This window comes from Eptatretus burgeri, chromosome 7, assembly GCF_056783735.1.
Source record: "Eptatretus burgeri isolate ZD-2024b chromosome 7, Ebu_testis_v1, whole genome shotgun sequence".
Taxonomy (NCBI): Eukaryota; Metazoa; Chordata; class Myxini; order Myxiniformes; family Myxinidae; genus Eptatretus; species Eptatretus burgeri.
In genome coordinates, this window is record NC_140967.1 from 105,329,105 (window position 1) to 105,353,576 (window position 24,472).

General features: G+C 43.8%; 2 protein-coding genes across 4 annotated transcripts; one reads left to right on the forward strand and one right to left on the reverse strand.

Annotated features, from left to right (window-relative positions):
- Window positions 1-50: 50 nt before the first annotated feature.
- Window positions 51-13,438, forward strand: RPRD1B (regulation of nuclear pre-mRNA domain containing 1B). 3 transcript variants are annotated; one of them, XM_085890169.1, is made up of 8 exons: window positions 53-270; window positions 6,325-6,454; window positions 6,937-7,043; window positions 10,030-10,160; window positions 10,321-10,447; window positions 10,633-10,808; window positions 11,114-11,291; window positions 12,747-13,438. In XM_085890169.1, exons 1-7 carry the CDS (start codon window positions 63-65, stop codon window positions 11,261-11,263), a joined length of 1,029 nt encoding a protein of 342 aa, XP_085746295.1. In that variant the 5' UTR covers window positions 53-62; the 3' UTR covers window positions 11,264-11,291; window positions 12,747-13,438. The 3 variants fall into 3 exon arrangements, with proteins under 3 accessions (XP_085746296.1, XP_085746295.1, XP_085746294.1); XM_085890170.1 differs by lacking the exon at window positions 11,114-11,291 and having other exon boundaries at window positions 51-270; XM_085890168.1 differs by lacking the exon at window positions 12,747-13,438 and having other exon boundaries at window positions 11,114-12,251.
- On the reverse strand, window positions 8,090-20,407 carry LOC147024030 (galanin receptor type 1-like). The gene is made up of 2 exons (XM_085890172.1): window positions 19,475-20,407; window positions 8,090-13,586 (listed from the first exon to the last, which is right to left on the reverse strand). The coding sequence occupies exons 1-2, from the start codon at window positions 20,276-20,278 to the stop codon at window positions 13,500-13,502; spliced, it is 891 nt and encodes a 296-aa protein (XP_085746298.1). The 5' UTR covers window positions 20,279-20,407; the 3' UTR covers window positions 8,090-13,499.
- Between the last annotated feature and the right edge of the window lie 4,065 nt (window positions 20,408-24,472).

Here is a 24,472-nt window from a genome sequence, read left to right on the forward strand (position 1 = left end):
AATCTGGGCGGAAGTTGAGCTTCATCGGTTGCGTGATGACGTCACCGCGCACCTCGTCCGAAATGCGTGAAGAAAAGCTGTCGCGCGGGGGAGGGGGGGGATTGTGCGCGCGCCTCGTCATGGCGTCGTTTTCAGAGTCGGCCTTGGAGAAGAAACTCGGCGAGTTGAGCAACTCGCAGCAGAGCGTGCAGACATTGTCATTGTGGCTTATACACCACAGAAAGCACTCGAGGCTTATAGTGCAGGTGTGGCACAGGGAACTGAAGAAAGGTAAGGCAGGCAGGCAAAGGCTCGGGAGGCAAGGAGACGCGTGGGCCTGTTGGTTATTAATGTTTTCGATAGTTTGTGTTTTATTAAAAGGCCTTTAAATCCCTCGTCCCTCGTCCCTCGTCCCTCGTCCCTCGTCCCTCGTACTTCGTACTTCGGGGCCCGAGTGTGATGTCGTGACGACGGCAGTCGGGCGTGGGGATTCGGGACGTTCGTCTTTCACCTTCGAAATGATGGTGGAGCATGTTCACGGGTCGGAGAGTGCGTCCTCCTTCCATGGTCGTGTGTGTGTGTGTGTGTGTGTGTGTGTGTGTGTGTGTGTGTGTGTGTGTGTGTGTGTGTGTGTGTGTGTGTGTGTGTGTGTGTGTGTGTGTGTGTGTGTGTGTGTGTGTGTCACATGTCACGGCTCGTCCGGTGGGTCCACGACCACCAAGCAGGTCGAGTTAATGATGAGGGTTCGGGTGGACGTGATGAGGGTGTTGCTCGGAGAAGTCGTCGCTTCATTCACGAGGGTCCATTGGTCCGTGGGTGACAAATCGAAACGAAGGATTAACAGCGAGCTGTAGGCCTCGGTTGTGTAAGGTTATGCAGTGAAGGGTTTCTGGAAGGTTGTGTCGTATGGAGGAGAGGCCTGGTCCTGGAAGAGCAGCAGGTCCTGTGCCACCGACGTTGACGACTTTGGGAGGAGTTGGACGTCAAGCACGGTCACCAGGAGCTCACAGCCAAGAGCAGTAGTCGCTGTGAATCGTGGACAAAGGTCTTGCAGACGATGAGGCGCTGAGATTTACTTGAGAAGGATTTGGAATGATGGAGGACAACCAGTGTGTACCTGCCCTTGGAGGTTGTCTTTCCTCGATACAGTCTGTCCAGTCGAGGTCGTGGTGGATGGAGAGGACCGGAGGTTTGAGGTCATGAACTTATTGCAGTTGTTGATGAAGGGAGTAGATGGGCAGGGTGACGATGGGGGTACCTGGTTAGAATGAAGGTTCTGAGCTTTTGTTAAGTATTCAGAATGTCCTAAATCGTGTTGAGAGAGGCAGAAATGTCGACGTTTGTTGACCCGGGTGGAGTCTTGCAGATTGAGCTTGATTTGCTTGGTGGATACCTTTTATTAGGGGCTTTTTAAGCATCATAAGTTTCAACATGAACCATCATCAGGCTGAGGGTTTGGTGTTTGGAAGACCAATAACCATGTCTGATTTCTCGAGCAGCAAAACCAGTCCTTAGAACGAGCCTGGTGTTGGCTCGGGACCCTGGTGTTGGGTCCCGAGTTCAAGCCCCGTCGGCCGCTGAATTAATACACCAGGGGATTGACTCAGCCTGTCATCCTTCCGAGGTCGGCAAAATGAATACAAGTTCCAGTGTGTGTACTGGTCGAGGGGCACTGCATCAGCGACAGTCACACTTCAAGAAATGATAGCTTCCCCTGCAGCTAAGCTGCCATACGACCACCACTAGTCTTTGGAACTACACAGCAGTTGATTTAAGATGGTCAGCACACTAAAGAAGCTGATAGTCCCCTCGTCCTCCCTCAAGTTGAATCGTGGAACTCGACCGTTAACCTGTCCCACTGTTATCGCCAGCTAGGGATACGCTTGTCGCTTGAGCAGGACGGGCATCTCTGAGTGACTCGGACGGTCGGCAGAGTGAAACCTAAATAATTGGCTCGTCCTTCACTCATTCTTTTGGTGCACCCCGAACCTTCCGTTATTCGATTCAAAATGCACGCCGACCATCCATCTGAGCAGTCGGGCAATGATAACAAGGTCCACGAAGAATTGGCTGAGGCTCTTCTACGAGTTGAGAATCTTCACATCATCTGACCCCCCCCCCCCTTCATCAAAAAACATTATCTTTTTTTACCCTCTTTAACCCCCTCCTCCCCACTCCTGAGCCCACTCCCTTCCAATTTTCCAAATTCTTTTTGTTTTTCCATCCTTTCCAGCTCATGCATCCTCCTTTATCCACTGTTCCTTTTGTTCCATTGCCTCCTGATCTGCTCAATGTCTGAACTCTTCCATGAGCCTTGACTGCATATTCAAAAAAAAACAACCACAACAACTTCCTCTTGAACATTGTTTGACTTGATATCAGTTGTGGCCCGTTTCTCTTTGGAAGGAGTGATTGATGGCTTGCGCAAAATAAAACGACAACGAATGGTACCTCTAAAGTCTAAACTTCTCATGTTACTTGTAGAACAAACACCACCAGGCCAAAACCCTCCAAAAACTCCTTTTAATCGTGAGTAGATTCACCTTTGCCTTGGGTGGCAGCTTCAACCTGTAATTTGCTTTCTCGAGGGGATGTTCTGATGACCATCCTAAGGTTGGCCTGAGGGCATTTAAGAGTCGAGCATTGGGTGAGGCAGGCACATTACCCCCTCCCTGAAGGTCATGAATGAGCCGGCTGGGCTTTTACCGACGATCCGAGAGCAACATGATAATTGTGATCACAGCTTGGGAAGTTTATAATTGCAATCCTTAATAATGCTGTTATCAGCCGGATTTGAACCCACTGCCTCGGATGCTCGTCTAGCGTCATCGACACCAGGCCGGTCAATATTGCACAAGACGTCCTGTGCCATCTGATGTAACCGTTCAGAGCCCGTTGCATTGGTCGAATAAAAATTCAAAGGTAGTTGTAAACGGTGTTTCGGCAGACTCGACACGGTTCAGATGCTCGGCCGGTTTTGTTACCTTTTATCGACTGAGAAACTGGGGCAGCAGCTTATTTTGCATGAGTGTTGATCTGCTGTGGAGTAGAATCACCTGAAAAGTGGTCTGAGAGTTGAGATGATGTGTAAATGGAGTTGGATTGTTCTCAAATCACCAGCTTCTGGAGAAGAACAGCAGTGAGTACACCGAGTGTGACGTGCTGCGTTAGAGTAGGGAACAAATTATCCATCCCGTTAGACACAGGACCCCCAAACGCCATATGGAGAGAGCTAAATGTGAAACTTTAATTGAACCAAATATATGAGTGAAATGTGTGAATGAACAAGTCTTTTTTTTTTAACTGAAATTGTACAGACAGTTTGGAGTTAATCAGCCCCACCAGGTATTACAGGTGCCCCTGAATGGTGATTATCATGTTCCATTACTCTGGTGTTTGAGTCACCTTCTTGTGCTTTGTTGGTGCAACAGGAGTATTCGTGCTGAAGTTGTTGCAGCACTGTCTTTGTGGGGGGAAAAAAAAATTAATAAATAAAAAGCAAAGGCAGTCTCCATTGTGTGATGATTTGCGAAAAAGCATCTTGATGATACTGCAGTCAAGTGGAGAAAGATTTTGTGGCCAGACGAGACAAAAATTGAACTTTTTGGTCTAAATTCAAACTTATGTCTGTCGAAAGCCAAACAATGCACATCATCCAGTCAACACCATCCCTATTGTCAAGCATGGTGGTGGCAGCATCATGTTATGGGGCTGATTTTCATCAGCAGGGACTGGCAAGCTTGTCAGTATAGAAGGGACAATGGATGGTGCAAAGTACAGGAGAATCCTTGATGAAAACTTGTTTGAGTCAGCCATGAATCTGAAACTGGGTGGGAGATTCACATTTCAGCAGGACAATAAGCTTAAAGCACTCTGGAGTGCCTGAATAAGAAGATAATTAATGTTTTTGAGTGGCCCAAAGACCTGACGAACCCAATTGAACGTTTATGGCGATAATTGAAGATTGAAGTCCATCGATGATCTCCATCAAACTCGGCAGAACTAGAGCAATTTTCATGTGTAAGAATGGGCAAAGGTTTCACCATCGCACTGTGGTGAGATGACCGACCCAAAAAGACCTGTAGCAATCATTGCTGCAAAAGGTTCTTCCACCACGTACTGACCAAAAGGGCTGAATACTTATGTAACCAGTAAATTTTGATTTGTACATGTATTTTGCAGGTATTCCTGACATGTAACCACCTTCAACTATTACAGTGTTTGGCTTGATCGCTTCAGTTACGAAGAAAAAAGGTTAATTTGGAAAAATTGTTTCAACATCGTTCGTATTTCATTTAAATGTGGCATTAATGGAAGGGAGTTAATACTTTTGCAGGCCACTGTATAAATATAAAATCATTACTGGGCCCCGGTGGACTTTGTCCGAAACAGGGGCTTATGAATTTGGTCTCGATTTTCGTGTCTGTGCGTGCGTGTGTCCGTCTGCAACCATGTCTCAGACATATATATATATATATATATATATATATATATATATATATATATATATATATATATATATGGCAGATTTTATTCATACTTGGCACAAAGACAACACATGATGGTATACATAAGCACATCATTTATTTTCGTCATCAGATCCAAGATGGCCGACTGGTGGCTATTGTAGTTGTAAAATAAATAACCCGGTGTCAAAACATTCTCAACTATATCGCGGACATGCATTTCCCGATGTTGTTCAAACCTGGCACACAGATAACGAATTATGACTTGCGTATGCACGTTGTTTTTTCGAGATCAGATGCAAAATGTCTGACTGGTGGCCATTTTAGTTGTAAAAAAAAAAAAACCCAATGTTGAACACGTCAGGTCAAGGTACGGAAGCATGTGCCGGAGCAGCACATCGCTGCGTCCACTTTTTGCCGGTACTCCAGGGGCCTCCTTCTGGCCCTCCCCCGGGCAGATGCCTGGCCCATCCCCATCTCCTTGAGATGATGGTCAACCTGCAACAACCACGAGGCACATGGTCTGCCCATTGGCCCTCCTCCACTCACGAGGCGCCCTCACTGAGAGAATCTGGTGAGCAGGATCAGCAACAGTTGTGGATGTATCAACATGTGGCTCATTTTCCTTGCACTCACAGACTATGCAGGTAACAAATCTCCTTCGAGTCTCTCTCAGCAACTGCTGGTTGGACGTAAGTCTGACCAGCAATAGCCAAGGATTTTCCGAAGAGACCTGGTACCGAAGGAATGAAGTCTCCGTCTCAGATCCCTGGTCAGAGTCCAAGTCTCACATCCGTAGAGCAAGACTGTAAGCACCAAGGACCCGAAGACTCGGACTTTCATCCTGCACAGGTACCGGCAGCACCACACCCCATGATCCAGTGAATCCATGACTCCCCAGGCCCGACCCAGACGTCTATTGACCTCTGAATCGCAGCCAGCAGAGACATGAATATCACTGCCAAGGGAAGTGAATCTCTTCACAACCTCAACATCCTCACCACAAACAGGTACAAACAAGATGGCAGCATCCAAGATGTCATTGAAAGCTTGGATCTTAGTTTTGACCCAGGAAGTCTTTAATCCCAGTGGCTCCGTTTCTTCATCCAGCACCTCAAGAGCCCCCAAAAGGATATATAAAGTTTCTGCCAAGATGACTGCATCATCTGCGAAATTAAGGTCAGAGATCTTGACATTCCCAAACGATGCACCGCTGCTTGATCTCTCCGACATCCTCCCCAGAATCCAGTCCATACAAGTGCTGAAAAGTGTGTTAGCCAGTACACACCCCCAACGGAACTCCAGTAACAACTGGAAATAAGTCAGAGATGGTGTCACCACATCTCACAGCACTCAACTGTGACCCCCATTAAACACGTCCTCAACCATTTCTCAGAGATGCATTTACCGATGTTGTTTAAACTTGGCACCCAGATAAGGAATGACGGTATACGTATGCACGTCTTGTCTTTTGTTTTTTTTGAGATAAGGTCCAAGATGGCCGACTGGTGGCCATTTTGTTACTTAAATGTGTCCCCAACCTTTTCTCAGACATGCATGATCCAATTTCGTTTAAACTTGGCACAAACACAGTACACGATGGCGTACACGTGTCCCTCGCTTTAGTTTTCGATCAGATCAAATATGGCCGACTAGTAGACTGGCGGCCATTTTAGTTGTACATAAATATGGGCTCGCCCTTTAACTCCGCACAGCAAAATTACTAAAACAACCGGGGGCTGTGATATTTTACGTCTTTTTTTTTTACTTGTTTTATTTAAATTGGAGTATATATGTCGAAGTACGCGTATTCTATGAACTCTCGTTTGAGATTCAGTTTGTTAAATGTGGCTCATTTGTCATCCTCCAATTCTTACAGCCAAGCCAAGTCGCAAACTCACATTCCTCTACCTGGCGAACGATATAATTCAGAACAGCAAGAAGAAGGGGCCCGAGTTCGCTCACGATTTCTCTCCCGTCCTGGTCGATGCATTCAGCCACGTTGCCAGGTGCGATTGTTTTGTTTAATTTGTCTTTGTTGTCATCATTGGGCGATATTACGTTTGCCTTAAAAGGCGTTTTTATGCTTGCAATGTGTGTATATTTGGGTGGTGGGGAACTTGGTCATGTTGTTGATAAAACTATTGCTTACGTTGTTGCTAACCACTTACATTTGCATTTCGAGTTTGAGGCGAAAGAAAAACACGACTCGAGTTTACGGTTTACCTGTGGTGTCGTGTCTTGACTTTAAAAGAATTGAGGGTTTCCTATTTGATTTGCGATCTTGAGATTTGGCAGAACTTTGTGTTCATCTCTGTAAATTGACTCTCAAATGGGTGTTTCCTGAACGATGTCACATGCTCCCCAGCTGTGATGTCACATGCTCCCCAGCTGTGCGACTACTCCGTCGGAGGTGGTCTTGCGAAGAACGTGTCCTCGCGTACGTGTTTGCATTCTAGGATGAATCGTAAGTTGTGTGGCGTGCGTTCAGGGAAGCGGACGATGGCTGCCGTCGCCCTATGGAGCGGGTGCTGCAGATATGGCAAGAGCGTGCAGTGTTTGAGAGTCAGTATATCGAGCAGCTCAGGCACGCAGCAGGTGATCCTTTCATCACTCGTATCATCCATGCTAGAAGGACAGTGGCTACACTCGGGGCTTATAGGATCTCAAGACAATTATTAATTTGCTTGCAAATAATTGTGCTGATGGTTTCTTATGGAGATCAAAGTTTTATGTAGGATAGGCATTGTGATGGATCGGCATTCCCACTAAGCAGAGCCGTGATGGAGGACTGAACCACACCATGAAGTCATCCATCAACCCAGAAGTTTACTGCAGTTTAACACATCCTATTATTACAGCTATTAGGCAAGGAGGATGGCCTGGCCTAGAGGTGGCCTTTAAGCTGTCTAGCCTGGATTTGAATCCTGACCCAGCTGTAAACCGTCATCCTGGTGTTTCACAGGCAGGGTGATTCGTCAACGTGTGTGCCATGCCTCGGATGGACATTAAACTGGGCGTCCCGTCTGCCGGTATTATTTGGTGGACGCTAAAACTCCCAGGGTGTCCTTCACGAAGAGTAGGCGAGCTGTCGGCGGCACCATGAACAAATTACAAATTCCTGCTCTTACCTATGGAGGCACTGCATCAGCGACAGAGCCATGCCCTCAGCCAATGATGCTACGCTGCAGTCTTGTGCTGCATCCAAAAGAAGATGATTACAATTGTGTGGAATCTGCTTAAAGAAACAAACAAAGATGCATCAATGCACAAGGAAGTCAGTCTGACTTCATCGTGCCTCTGATCTTTGTCGTTGTTTATCCATCACTATCCTCCATACTGTGTGATCTCTCCATTAAGGCAATCAGTAATAAACAAATCTTTTCTGTTTTTTTTTTGTTGTTGTTGTTACCTCCGCCATCTGTGATGGACGGAGGTAATGTTTTCACCCCTGCCCGTTTGTTTGTTTGTGTGCAGCACATCACCAAAAGTTGGGAACGGATTCGGACAAATCTTTGTGGGCAGGTTGGCTGTGTGCCGAGGATGAATCGATTCGATTTTGGTGAAGATCCGAATCTGGATCCAGATACGACAAAAAAAATTTAATTTTTTTCAGTGATTCTTCACCATCAAGAGATGAGGCCAAAAGCGATGTTCAGCATGATATTTCAAAAAAGTTGTGGATGGATTATGACAAAACTTGGTGGATGAGTTAGTTAGGTGAAAAGAACAATGAAAGTGCTGGAGAGGATTCTGGATGGGAGGCAAAGGAAGAGTGTGGAGATGGAGATCTTAGAAGAGCAACAAGGGTGTAGAAAGGTTAGGGGGGATGACGGATGGGATGTTCACGCTGAGACAGCTGGTGGAGAAGAGGTTGGAGGTGCAAGGTGAGATGGCATTGGGATTTGTGGACCTGGAGAAGGCCTACGACACTGTCCCGATAGAGATTGTGATGGCGATACTGAGTTGGGTGGGAGTACCGGAAGCAGAAGTTAGGTTTATGGAAGGGATGTACAAGGGAATGAAGGGGAGAGTTTTGGGTGGTCTTGGGATGTCTGAGGAGTTCGGTGTGGACATTGGTTTGAGGCAGGGATGAGCTCTCAGCCCACTCATGGTTATCATGTTGATGGAGCTGATAAGCAGGAAGGTGAGGTCGTATGGAATGTATGCTGTATGCGGACGATCCGGCTGTTGTGGTGGAGGGTGGGCGGGAGATGCAGGAAGTGCTGGGGTAGTGGAAGGAGGCATTTGCGAAACATGGGCTGAGAATGAGTATGGAGAAGACTGAGGTGATTAGGGTCGGGCAGCAGAGAAAATAAATGAACATAAAGTTAGAGGGGAAGGAGATCAGACAGGGAATAGGTTTGAGTATATGGGAGGAACAGTGACTGGGGATGGTAATTCCGAGACAGAGGTGCGGAGGAGGATTCATGTGGGTGCGAATGTGTGGAGGAGGAAGTAATGGCAGAAAGAAAGATGTCGAGGAAATTGAAATGGAAGGTTCTGATGTCATGTGTAGCGCCAGCCTACCTTTACCGTCTGGAGACGGTGGCACTGACAGAGACAGCAACAGAAGCTACAGGTTTGCGAGAACAACTGGGTCGGGAGGATCTCAGGACTGAAGAGGGTGGATAGGAGGAGGATGGATGAACTGAGGGAGGAGATTGGTGTGCGGATGAGCTTGACCTGGAGATTGGGGAAGTACCGGCTGAGATGGGCTGGACACTTGGTGCGGATGGGGGAAGAGGGAATGACAAAGAGAGCGGATAGGTTGAGGGAAGCAAGGTCAGAGAAAAAGTGGTAGACCGTGGTTAAGATGGGAGAATTGTGTCAGGAGGGATATCTGTAAGGTTGGGGTGTTTGGAGAGTGGAGAGAGTTGGCTGAGGACAGAAGATGGTGGAGGAGTATCATGGTCAAGGCAGGGCAGAAGCTGGGTGCCGTCGGACCTCACCCCATATATAGGGAAGAGGAGTCGGAGGAGAAAAATTATCCAGATCCGGATCTTCACGAAAATCTAATCGATTCATCGTCCTTATGTACCCAACCTGTCCAGCATGATTGGTCATAACATATGCATAACTTTTTGAGATATCGTGCTCACAGACAGACAAACATACATCATCTCCGTCCAACTTTAGTGGCGGAGCTCTTACTTTCCCTCTGAACTTGCAGTAACCATAATTATATATTTTTGAAGTGGCCAACCTTGTGAAGAAGTTCGCCACGTTTTTGACGTGCATCTCCAAAAGCATTATAACCCGAGAAACTGAAACGTTTCTTCGTGACAGTCTTGAACTTTTGAAATGTGAAAACCGCAAATGGTGCATTTTTCACACGTGATTGTTCAGCCCAAGATGGCCCTTAAGTGTGATTGCACATTGTTACCGACACACCATCATCCTCACATACCACGTCGTGCAAACCAGCTGTCGTAAATGATATGTCTATTTAAATGTCTCGAACAAAAGTAAAATAGATTATTATTGGCGTTAATTATCTACGTTCAAGCTAATTATGCAATTATTTTGTTGTATTGTCCAATCATGTTTGGTGATTATTTTACCTCTCCTTGACACTCGGTAGGTGAGCGAAAGGCAAAGAAGAGGCCGCTGGAGCAGGTACAAGTACAGGTGCAGGCTCAGGTTCAGGTTCAGGCTCAGGTGGACGAGGAGAGTGATTACCTGACAGGTAGTTCCCCAAAGGAGCCACCAGAGGTACTCGCTCATCAAGTAGTCTGTTTGTCAAGCGGTTTACCCATGTTCCACAAGTCTTTTTTTTCATCCTTCCGGATCGTTTGTGGAATGCCATGTCGTGACCAACTGTCTGTTTGACGCACCTCGACTGGGCTGACTGTGTATTTTTGTTCGTGCTTAGACAGGGGACTTGATAAAGGTGCTCCAGGAACTGGAAAGCGCGGCATCAGGTGATGCCGCCGTGCGCCAAAAGATCGCTTCACTGCCGCCAGAGGTTCAGGACATTACGCTGTTGGACCGCATTAACGGTGGGTCCACTGTGTAGCCACTGAGGTTGTCACTTCACACGACTATCGCAGCACAACACAACAACCACGATGAAACACACTGGCATCTAAACTGTGTTAACGCACACCTTTGCATGAAATTTGGAGTTGTAACTTTTGTTCTTATTTGCTGTGGGACCCCCACCACTCCCTTTCAATGAATACAGACCGCGAATCAGCAGAGCAGCTAGCAAACACAGTAGAGCAGGCGTGCCTGCTGCTCGCAGACTACAACGGCCGCCTCGCAGCTGAGCTAGAAGACAGGAGGCAACTCGGCCGCATGCTGGCCGATTATACTCGCAAGCAGCGGGAGGCGCTCCAGGAAAAGGAACGCAAGTTGGAGGTATGGTCTTAGACTTTAGTGACTCTCCATTTATCATTTGAGATCTCCTCGAATAAGCACGTACGACATTTAACCAAAGTGTCCAGGAGAGGCGGCATGGTGTGACTCATAGTTGACATTGTAAACGCTTCTTACGGGGGTAGTTTTGCAATTTAAGTCCAAGGTGGAAGAATGCTCAAGCAAATCCCTATGTGGAGAACCTTACAGATTGAACTCTAATTTTAGGGTCTTCAACTTCAATGTTGGAGGAAAAAAAAATTTCCCCTTCCGATCTCCTTCAGAAGACCTTGTCATGTTTTATGCAGGACTACAAGCAGAAGCTGGCACGTGTCGCACAGGTGCGGAAAGAATTGAAGTCTCACCTTCAGAACCTGCCAGACCTGTCTCGTTTGCCCAACGTGACCGGCGGTCTTGCCCCGCTGCCATCTGCTGGCGACCTCTTCTCCACTGAGTGATGGCTTTGCACTTTACCCGACGGCCTTGGTAACCAACTTCAGGAATCTTGTTGATGCTTGACATCACACTTCGTGGACCAGGCTGGGGAGGCAAACACCGAATTGGACGGTTTATTTATGTATTTTTTTTTTTGTTTTTATTGTGGGCAACGATTTTCTTTCTGCAATTATACCCGTATTTCACCGTTTTCATCCAATGACTGCAACCGCTAATGCATACGGAGAGCAAGATAGTGAATGACAGCAAGATGTCGCAAGGGTTGAACAAAACGCTTCATCTCCGGAGATTTATGCACCGAGTGTTGAGTACCCCTAAGCATGTCATTTCGCTTGCTCGGTTCATTTGTTACTGCGAGCGGGCCTGCGTCAGAAACCTCTTCACATCCAGTTCATCTCTACTCCTTTGTTCCGAGTGAATGTGTCGAGCGCTGCTGTCATGACTACGGATGCCGTCTCTGCACAGAAATGCGAGAGGATGCAACAAGAAGAGAGGGAGAAGTAAATCGCAACATAAGTGTCAAGATGAATAGCTCTGTGAGTTCTTAGCACAGGGCCACTGCCATGAAAAGTGTCTTCACACAGCTGCTGGCATGCACTGTTGCTCTAAAGGATCGCAGGTTTGTTGTGTGGAGTATCTAACGATCGAAGGGTATCCGGATGAAAGAGGAAAACGAGAGAAGGAAGACGGAGTCTCGGCAGGGGATGTGACCGTGCGTTTCAGGTTCTACGATTTGTTATGGAGATTTTCCGTTGCTTGGAAGATTCAAAGCAATGCATTTCAAATGTGCTACTTGTTTCAGCGGCCTAACCTCTACTTCTGTGCGATTGGCTTCTCCAACCGTCTGTTGGATATGACTTGTTTGATCAAGAAGTAATATTGATCGATGACGTTTATGGCGAAGCTTTGCTGCAACTGTAGCTCTGTGTGGGGTCTGCCCCAAACACCACTCCCCACCCACCCCTAACCCATAACAGCTGAAAGAGGACATCTCATCGATTCTTTCCATAACTTTAATTCATGCTGTGACCGCCTTTGAAGTGCGTATTTTGTGGAATTAATTTTCCTCCATGTTACTTGTGCATCAACCTAACTGACCGTCATCCTGTAATTCTTGTGCATAAGTGCAGTGCACATGAGGCCTTTACCAGGAATCGGATTAAATGTCGGTTTATGTTCTCCCCAAAGTGGGCCTTGCAAGCCAACCGTTTGAGATCTGTGCAAAACCTTTCAGAGTAAAACCCGTATCCATCGTATTTTGAGGTCCAAGTGCTGCAACTCCACCATTGTTGATGGTGTTGGTGTTGGGGTTGTATGCGGGGTGGTGGGAGAAAAGGTGGATAAAATAAGAAGGGTAAGAAAAGGAACCATTTTGAGAGGTGTAGGAAAAGTGAGGAGAGTCGGGATGTTTCTTTATGCTTGCTTTTTTTAGTATATGCCCTAACATCTGAGTTATACAATTTGTGATCATTCGTTGTCATACAGTGTACACTAGGTTTTCCCAAGTCGTGGCTTGCCCCCACGGTGTGAAAACCCTCTGAGGCTCACACACGGGTACACCACCGGTTGGGACCGAGACTACGATGACCCTGCTCCTCGAGTTGAGCCGGGGACGGTGTGAGATGCAAAAGTCTCATCACCGCCGCACGCACGTCCAGGGAGCAGAGCGCGTACATGGCCGGGTTGGCGCACGAACTGGTGTACGTGAGGCAGTGTGCGGCGATGCGGAATACGAACGTTGCCTTGTTGATGGGGAACGTACCAAAGACGACCCAGAGGCTGATGATATGGTGCGGCAACCAAGAGATAAAGAAGGCCGTCACGACCACGAAGATGGTCAGCGTGGTCTGTTTGGAAATTGGAGCGGAATAGAAGACCCACGTCAGTCGATCATCCACATTACAAAATAAAACAATCACAGTGATGTGATCACATTGGCAAACTAAGCAAAATGATCGCATCTGATGTTTTTTTTCCCCCTGAGGTTTTGATCATTGATGGGGTTCATGATGGTCTTTCAATTGGAAAGTACCCTTCAGTCTGGGAATCGGAATGATACATTTGCTCCAATAGTGATCTCATCATATTTGTCAATAAACATTGATCTTCATAATCAAAATAAGAATTTACATCATATTCGCCATGCTCCTATTCCAATAAATGAAACACTAAATCGATTTCATTAGTCATGGTCACAGTGCATGAGCAATATAATAAACTTGCTGATTTTAGGGCTTGTTACACCCATCTTTCTCTTACCTTCTGCTTCGACTTCACCCACTTTCTCGATGTGTTGTGCACTCTCCTATGCATGTGATACAAAACCTATGGCAGAAAGAGGGTTTATGTAAAAATAAAGACATTTATTTGAAAAGAAAACAAAATGCATCCAGAAGTGGCACTTCAAAAAACACACGCACACACAATTTCATTTGCAGCATGCAGCAGTCTTTACCAAGTTGTAGAGACGTACCAATAAGGAACCCCTCTGATTGGACAGCAATTGCACTGCCCATCTCTCATGTTTGCTCAGATTCAAGGTAAAGCAACATTATATGGTTCAGATAAAGGGGGAGATTTTTGGAGAATAGACGTACCGGAGGTGATAGAGAGTGGTACAGGAGGGGAGACAATGCCTTGGCTTGGAACAGGCCGCAACGATTTCTTAACGATAAAGCGCTCAAACAATTTTTTTTCAGTTTGTTCACTCAAATCATTGAATGCCTGATCTTCATACCTACGAATCGCTGGATACATCGCAATGCTTATAAACACCCAGAGACGCCAGTGTTGATGCCTTTATTTCATTTCCTCACATGGAAGAAGCTCAAAATCTTTTAACCTGAGCCTAATTATCAAATCTAAACTCTGGAACTGACCCTAACCGCAGTTCCGACTGCTAAAAAAAAAAGTTAATTTGTCCAATTCGCACATTGATTGACATTCCAGGCATCTCCAGGTGGTGTTTGTTATAACTGATCGCTAATCGCTTGTCAAGCCAGCCGTTCCTTATCAGGCGGTTCATTGAGAGCGGTGGGCGGATCGATTCCAAAGAACAGTACTTGAACCAGAATCGACATCAATTCCAAGTAATTCCTACTTCCGAAATGTAAGCTTTTTTTTTTCGTGGAAAATATTTTAGTCCCTGCTGCGCATGTTCCAGTTACAAGTGGTCTGGTAACATTACTTGAAGAGGAACACACCCCTGGGTCATCCTGTTTACAATATCACAGCAAAAGCAAGTCACTTGCAAACTTAACATGCCCCGAGGACGTGTTCCTTATAAGTAGCAAGGCATTTCCAGTTGGCTGCAAAGCATGCTCATTGCTTTGCTGATGGACGGGTAGGCATTACATCGACTGATAAAGTTTTGACATGTCGTTCGAAGGGTCCAGAAGTGCAGTTTGGAACTATTTGGGAAAGGTTAAAGAAAACAGTCTGAAAGTTGCATACTCACTTTGTTCAGTAAACCTTGCTCATTACTGTAATACGTGCAATATGCCAAAACATTTGTAAACCAAACACAAGAGGGAGTACCGATTAGTCATGGCTGAGAATGTGTATTCAAGGAAAGCAGTCTGCAACAACAAGTTCGCTTTCACAACACTGGTCTGCGTCATTTCAGAGGTCTAGGTTTTCTCAATGGTCACTATATGCTTTTTGCATGCTGAATTTAGAAATGTATCTCATTTCACTCAATCAGGTCAAGTTTTTATGCTTTCTCAACTTTAAGGAAAAAAAAATAATCAAAATTTTTGGTTTTTTTTAATTAGCATTTTTTAAATTCAAAATCAGACTTACATTGACAGAAAATGTACAAACTATATATAAAATGACGCACAAGTTCCGTTAATGTGAAATTCAACATTAAAAAGACGAAGGAAAACAGCGACTGCTGGAGCGACTGAAGTTGGGTGTTGCCAGAAACAACGATTTATCTATATTTTTCTGAAATTGAAATGAAAGTAATTGAGAAGGCACTTTCTTCCACATTAAGTGTACTTGTGTGTCATTATATGTATAGTTTGTACATTTTCTGTCAAAGTAAGTCTGATTTTGAAAAAAAAAAAAAATGCTAATGAAAAAAACAAAAATTTTGATTATTTTTTTTTTCCTTAAAATTGAGATAAGGAAATTGATTGAATTGGGATTGGGATTGAAAAAACTTGACCTGATTGAGCAAAATGAGATACATTTCTGAATTCAGCATGCAGAAAACATATAAGAACGGTTGAGAAAACCTAGACCTCTGAAAAAAATATTTCAAATGCAGCCCAGTGGAATCGATGATTGAAAGCACTTTTGCCCTCATAACGCACCGGTACGCTGCCTTACCTTCCCCTTGTGCTGCCTTCCCTTCCCCTCCCATCATGCTACCTTCCTTTCTCCTCACCTGCCTTCCCTTCTACTCTCCTCACCTGCCTTCTCTTTCCCTTTCACGCTGTCTTACCTTCCCCTCCCATGCTGTCTTACCTTCCCCTCCCCTGCCTTTCCTTCCACTCCACTCAAGCTGCCATCCCCTCCCCTCCTCTCATGCTGCTTTCCCCTCCCCTTATGCTGCTTTCCCCTCCCCTTCCCTCATGCTGCCTTCCTCTCCCCTCATGCTTCCTTCCTCTCCCCTCATGCTTCCTTCCTCTCCCCTCATGCTTCCTTCCTCTCCCCTCATGCTTCCTTCCTCGCCTCATGCTGCCTTCCTCTCCTCATGCTGCCTTCCCCTCCCCTCGTGCTGCCTTCCCCTCCTCTCGTGCTGCCTTCCCCTCCTCTCGTGCTGCCTTCCCCTCCTCTCGTGCTGCCTTCCCCTCCTCTCGTGCTGCGCTGCCTTCCCCTCCTCTCATGCTGCCTTCCCCTCCTCTCATGCTGCCTTCCCCTCCTCTCATGCTGTCTTCCCCTCCCCTCATGCTGCCTTCCCCTCCTCTCATGCTGCCCTCCCCTCCTCATGATGCCTTCCCTTACCCCCTCTCATGCTGCCTTCTCTTTCCCTCCTCTCATGCTATCTTCCCCTCCTCTCATGCTGCCAAACTTTCCCCCCACTCCTCCTCGCTACACCACCCTTCGCTATCCCACCAATACTTTCTCCCCCACCCCTCCTTGCTCCTCCTTCCTCCCTCCCCACTTCCCCTCCCCTCTCCCCCCATCCTCCATGCTCTCAACCTCATCCTGGAGTATCTAGCGATGTGTGGTGAGACGTTGCTCTCCCAGCCATCCTTATTCCCCCACCCCTCCTCGCTCCCCATCCTGACTCCCCTCCTCTCTCTCTCCTCCCTCTCCCTCCTCCCTCCTCTCTCCCCTCCTCTCTCCCCTCCTCTCTCCCCTCCTCTCTCTCCTTCTCCCTCTCCCCTTGCTCCCCCTCCCTCTCTCCCTTTGCTCCCCCTGCCCTCTCCCCCTACCTCACACTTACCCGCTCTCTCGCTCTCTCTCCCATCCCTCTCTTTCTGCTTTTCCCCTCTCTTCATATTCCGTCAGCAAAGCGATGGGTGGTGTATGCTCGCTCTGAATAATTAAACCTTCTGCAAACAAACATAATAAATAAATGAACGTGGATTGTTACATGTAAACGACACAGCGTAAGTACGAGGTGATGTTTTCATTGCAAAAGATAAAGGTGTTCAGATTGCTGTTTGTGGAATGTATCCCAGATTCCCAGTCATATGTGTTTCACATGTTCAGCATCACTCAAAGCACAACGTAGCTGACTTTACATAATTTACCTGCAAATTTATGTAACTTCCTCATTTGCTGCATGGTGGTGTATTTTTCCAAAAAGATGTAAAGTGATCAGTTTGATATAATGATCAGGCAGTCCTTCTCTGTTTCGTTTCTCCTTAACTATGTACTTATAACACAACCATTTACCGTTAACCACTCATTCTTTGGAATGATAAACCAAGACTCCAATTAATAACAATTCAATAATTTTGTCTTCCTCTTTCAGAATTTAATCCGATAATTCCTCCATGAGGATTTAATCCTATAGTTCCTCCATAAGAATTTAATCCTATAATTCCTCCATGAGAATTTAATCCCATAGTTCCTCCATGAGAATTTAATCCCATAGTTCCTCCATGAGAATTTAATCCTTTAGTTCCTCCATGAGAATTTAATCCCATAGTTCCTCCATGAGAATTTAATCCCATAGTTCCTCCATAAGAATTTAATCCTCTACTTCCTCCATGAGAATTTAATCCTGTACTTCATAAGAATTTAATCCTTTAGTTCCTCCATGAGAATTTAATCCTCCAATTCCTCCATGAGGATTTTATCCCATAGTTCCTCCATGAGAATTTTATCCCATAGTTCCTCCATGAGAATTTAATCCCATAGTTCCTCCATGAGAATTTAATCCCATAGTTCCTCCATAAGAATTTAATCCTCTACTTCCTCCATGAGAATTTAATCCTCTACTTCATAAGAATTTAATCCTTTAGTTCCTCCATGAGAATTTAATCCTCTAATTCCTCCATGAGGATTTTATCCCATAGTTCCTCCATGAGAATTTTATCCCATAGTTCCTCCATGAGAATTTAATCCCATAGTTCCTCCATGAGAATTTAATCCCATACTTCCTCCATAAGAATTTCATCCTACACTTCCTTCATGAGAATTTAATCCTGTACTTCCTTCATGAGAATTTAATCCTGTACTTCCTCCATAAGAATTTAATCCAATACTTCCAGTTCCTCCATGGGAATTTAATCCTGTCGTTCCAGTTCCCCCATGAGAATTTATTCTGATAGTTCCTCTATCAGAATTTAATCCTATAATTCCTCTGAGAATTTAATCCTACAATTCCTCTGAGAATTTAATCCTGCAGTTCCCCCACAACAATTTAATCCCATAGTTCCTCCATAAGAATTTAATTCCACAGTTCCTCCACAAGATTTTAATGCTATAATTCCTCCATGAGAATTTCACCCTAGAGTTCCTCCATGAGAATTTAACCCTATAGTTCATGAGAATTTAACCCTGTAGTTCCTCCGTGAGAATTTAATCCTATAGTTCCTCCATGAGAATTTAATCTGAGAATTCCTCCATGAGAATTTAATCCTACAGTTCCTTCATGAGAATTTAACCCTATAGTTCCTCCATGAGAATTTAACCCTATAGTTCCTCCATAAGAATTTAATCCTGCAGTTCCAGTTCCTCCATAAGAATTTAATCCTGCAGTTCCAATTCCTCCATAAGAATTTAATCCTGGGGTTAGTTCCTTTATAATAATTTAACCCTAAGGTTCCTTCATGAGAATTTAATCTGGTGGTTCTTCTTCCATGACAATGTAATCCTATAGTTTCTCCATGATAATTTAATCCTATAATTCCTCTTTGAGAATTTAATCCTACAGTTCCTTCACAAGATTTTAATACTATAGTTCCTCCATGAGAATTTAACCCTATCGTTCCTCCATAAGAATTTCATCCTGCAGTTCCAGTTCCTCCATAAGAATTTAATCCTGTGGTTAGTTCCTTTATAAGAATTTAACCCTAAAGTTCCTCCATGAGAATTTAATCCGGTAGTTCTTCCATGACAATGTAATCCTACAGTTCCTCCATGATAATTTAATCCTATTGTTCGTCCATGAGAATTCAATCTTATTGTTCCTTCATGTGAGTTCAATCATTTTATTTCTCTCTGCGAATTATCACCTCAAAGCTGTCTATCGTGGGTTTCAATCCTTCTGCAGCTGTAAACTGTCATCTTGGTGTTTCACAGGCAGGTTGATTCATCAATGCGTGTGTCGTCCCTCGGATGGACGTTAAACTGGGCGTCCCATCTGCCGGCATTAGTTGGTGGACGTTAAAGATCCCATGGTGTCCTTTGTGAAGTGTCGGCGAGTTTTCACCACTCCGTCGAACGTCAGGCCTACCCAGCTGATTAGTGAAAGACTTGGGGCAAAAACTTCCTCCGGCCAGCCTCGTAAGAACATGGGAATAATTGTGGTCATGAAATAAGATTAAGAGAGTTCTTCAATGAAAATCAAATAACTTTGTTTTCCCTTGATAATAATTTCATCCACCATTGTACCTCCACGAGGATTAATTAATTTCCTCCCTGCATGATGATCCCTTGTGTTCCTGCATCTCATCCATGGGAATTCAATCCTCGTGGTTCGTCCAAATTAAATAATTAACTGTTTTCATTCCTCCATTGGGAATAAATGCTTCTTTTTTTTTCTTTTTCTTTTCTTCAATAAGGATTAAACCATTTTATTCCCGCACCTTGGAGTAGCACACGCAGATGATGGTGAGGGGAAGCAGGTAACTGAGTGTGAAGGTGAGCAGGCGGTACACACGCTGCCCCTGGAGCGTCTCCCAGCATTCCCAACAAAACGGACCCAAGGGTTGTGCGTCCACCTCGATGAGGGTCTGGTGCCCAGGCACGGGTGCGGCGAGGAGCAGGGCGCACATCCAGAGGGACAGCACGCTGGCACGTGCGCTGCGCCTCGTTCGGAGGAACGATCGACGCACGGAACGGACGGTCAGGTACCGATCCACGGAGAGCGCGACCAAGGTGAACACGCTCACGGTCATGGAGGAGTGAAACGCGTAGTGAACGAACTTGCACAGAAATGGGCCGAAGATCCATCCGGGCAGGAGGTAGTACGTGGCCTCGAAGGGCACGCACAGTACGAGGAACGAGAGGTCCGCCACGCTCAAGTTCAGCAGGTACAGGTGGGTGAAACCCTCATGCGATTTCGGTATGGTGGTCTTGGCAAGCACCGCCACGACCACAGTGTTTCCGGCGACGCCTAACAGGAATATCGCTCCGAACAGTACGGGGACCAGTACGGAGTTACTGAGCACGGAGTCTCCCCTCTCTTCAACTCCTCTACCAGTGCCAGTGGTGTTGCCGTCGCATGGCGAGCTCAGTCGCACCGCGTGGACCTCATCGCTCACGAGGCTCTCATTGGCGACAGAGCTGCACTTGGTGTCCCCAGGGTTGAGCACGGCAAACCGAAACCGAACCTCACCAGAATGGTTCAACATCACGAGTAGATGCGAGCACGTCGGTCCCGAGTCCATGATCCACACGAAGCGACTCGCTCACTGAATGAACCCCCCGGGAGTGACTTCTCACCCGCTATGACCCTTCCGAACGACGGATGGTAGATCATGTGGAAGGCACAGAGGGCGCGTCACACCGAGCTTTCAGGCTACGGGGGTCTGGAATGGGAAGGATGGGTTCGGTCGGAGTTGAGGAGGGAGTCTGTAAATTCAGTATCAACAGGTTCTTACTCAGACCTTACGAGATCCCATCGTACCTCCCAATAATAAAACAACAGGTGTGTGTGTGTGTGTGTGTGTGTGTGTGTGTGTGTGTGTGTGTGTGTGTGTGTGTGTGTGTGTGTGTGTGTGTGTGTGTGTGTGTGTGTGTGTTTTAAACCCTCCTCCATTTGCCGAGGAGGCCAAAAAAAACACAACTTCAGATGTCACAGGAAATTGCAACCAAATATTGCACTGAATCAATCACGAGATCTTACAATCTCATTACAGCAATGACGTGCAGGGATGAACGAGATCTTAGAATCCACTAATAATTATATTCAGGGATTAGATTATAGAATCCACAAATAATTTTATTCAGGGATTAGATCTTGCAATCCACAAATAATTATATTCAGGGATTAGATCTTGCAATCCACAAATAATTATATTCAGGATTATATCTTACAATCCACTAATAATTATATTTGGGGATTAGATCTTACAATCCATTAATAATTATAATCGGGGATTAAATCTTACAAACCACTAATAATTATATTCAGGGATTAGAAATTACAATCCATTAATAATTATATACAGCGATTAGATCTTACAATCCACTAATAATTATATACAGGGATTAGATCTTACAATCCATTAATAATTATATACAGGGATTAGATCTTACAATCCATTAATGATTATATACAGGGATTAGATCTTGCAATCCATTAATTATATTCAGGGATTAGATCTTACAATCCATTAATAATTATATACAGGGATTAGATCTTACAATCCATTAATAATTATATACAGGGATTAGATCTTACAATCCACTAATAATTATTTTCAGGGATTAGATCTTACAATCCATTAATAATTATATACAGGGATTAGATCTTACAATCCATTAATAATTATATACAGGGATTAGATCTCACAATCCACTAATAATTATATTCAGGGATTAGATCTTACAATCCATTAATGATTATATACAGGGATTAGATCTTGCAATCCATTAATTATATTCAGGGATTAGATCTTACAATCCATTAATAATTATATACAGGGATTAGATCTTACAATCCATTGATAATTATATACAGGGATTAGATCTTACAATCCACTAATAATTATTTTCAGGGATTAGATCTTACAATCCATTAATAATTATATACAGGAGTTAGATCTTAGAATCCATTAATAATTATATTCAGGGATTATATCTGACAATCCACGAATAATTATATTTGGGGATTAGATCTTACAATCCATTAATAATTATAATCGGGGATTAAATCTTACAAACCATTAATAATTATATTCATAGATTAGATCTCACAATCCACTAATAATTACATTCAGGGATTAGATCTTACAAGCCATTAATAATTATATACAGTGATTAGATCTTACAATCCACTAATAATTATATACAGGGATTATATCTTACAATCCATTAATAAATATATACAGGGATTAGATCTTGCAATCCATAAATAATTATATTCAGGGATTAGATCTTACAATCCCATATCACAGGATGTATGAGATTTTCCAATCTTTTCATACTTGTTTTGGACCAGTCTGTTCTTTTCTTGAGAACAAATTATTATTGGTTCAGATTATATAATTTGCAGAATAATGATATTGTTGCAGTCAACAGTCCACACCTGTTGCCTAGTTCATTCTGGTGAGTCATGTCAAAATAACCATGACAGTCACCTGCCTCAAAGTCTCCCCGTCAGATCTGCATCTGACGACTGCGTTACCATTCAGAATGGAGTCCCCAAAGGGTCTCACAGAGAGATGTACGAGATCTTACAACCATGAGAGAGGGAGATAGGCGACCATGTGCCCGATATAATCAGGTTCCTGGTCATGTGACAATATTTTTTCCCACACCAATCAACCTCAGAATTTAAACCAAATACCCAGATGAAGCCACCACGACAAACAGAATCCACCCAAGAGACCATGTCAGGTTTTTAATCAAAATCTTAATAGTCTCCGTCAGTCTGTCTGTCCGTTTGGGGAGGAGCTTCCCAGTTCTGGGCGGGGCTTCCACCATTCAGGGAGGGGCTTCAAAATCACGTCTCCGCCATTTTGTTTGTTCCGTGGAACCTCTTTTGTAAGGCTCGCACTTTCTTACACTGTCGCAGCTTTATCTTAACTCCAATTCGATATCTGATTTCATTTTTTGCCATAGCTAAGACGGTGTCAGGTTCGGATGCGAAAGAAACCGGGGGGAAATTTGCGTTTTTCGCCAAATTTGAGTTTTGCTCAAAAAAATTTGAGTGAAACTTAAGGCCTGTGCGTGTAATATAAAATCCATTCAGACTCACGTCGATATCTTAACTCTAATTCACCTTCTGATTTCATTTTTTTGCAGTCGTTAAGCTGGTTCAAGTTTCAATTGCAGCAAAAGGTGAGAAAATAGGATGAATGTTGGCGTTTATACACAAAAATGCATTCTAATAGCAGTTTTTAGCTCGCCTGTTCGAAGAACACCCCCGGCGTGAGCATCAGCGTCAGCGTCAGCGTCAGCGTGAGCATGAAAATGTTAGTTTTTGGTGCAAGTTATTTTTTCCTTTCTAATGTTTTTATCTACCACACTCTTTTATACACCCGATATATATATATATATATATATATATATATATATATATATATATGTATATGTATATGTATATGTATATATATATATATATATATATATATATATATATATATATATATATATATATATATATATATATATATATATATATATATATGTATATATATATATATATATATATATATATATATATATATATATATATATATATATATATATATATATATATATATATATATATATATATATATATATATATATATATATATATATATATATATATATATATATATATATATATATATATATATATATATATATATATATATATATATATATATATATATATATATATATATATATATATATATATATATATATATATATATATATATATATATATATATATATATATATATATATATATATATATATATATATATATATATATATATATATATATATATATATATATATATATATATATATATATATATATATATATATATATATATATATATATATATATATATATATATATATATATATGTATATGTACACACATACATATATATATATACACACATACATATATATATATATATATATATATATATATATATATATATATATATATATATATATATATACATATATATATACATATATATATTGTTACGGATTCGCGCCTGCCGGCGTGCGAACGGCCAAGTAACTCGAATCGCGGCACGTCGCCCACCGGACGGACAATCCAGTCGTGACCCTCTCGGACTAACGCCGGGAACCAGTCACGGGTGGACCTTTCGGTCTCACCGCGATCGAGCCAATCGGCCCCCGCGTGGGATAGGGTTGCTCGCCAAATTCGACCTACCTAAGTACCCACACGGAGGGTAGACCGGGCGATCGCACCTCGCCGCAGGTCGACTTCGGACACGGGCCACTTAAGCGACCTGTTCCGTACTATCGGGATAACCGAGCGGTGTTATCGTCGGCCTCGACGGTTCGATTAATTATCGGGCGTATTCAGCCCACTACCAACCCTTTACGTGAAGCAAGATGGGGATTCAATAAAAGAAATGACGAAGCGAAGCGGGAAAACGGTTCGACATAAAGCACATTTATTCGCGATGAACGGAAAGCACACATATACAATTCCACCAAAAGCACATAGAAAAGAAGAAGAAACACAATGCAATTTTACACAAAAAGCAAATGCGACAATGCAGATCTAATACCGACTACGCGAGCACACGGCAACACTGATACAATTTTACTTCACAGATGGCGCCGACAACACACATTCCCAAAGCAAAAGAAAAGAGAACCACCCTCCAGGATGAGGGGGTAGGCGAGCCTGGGGCCGAGACCGTGTCGGGCCTACCCGT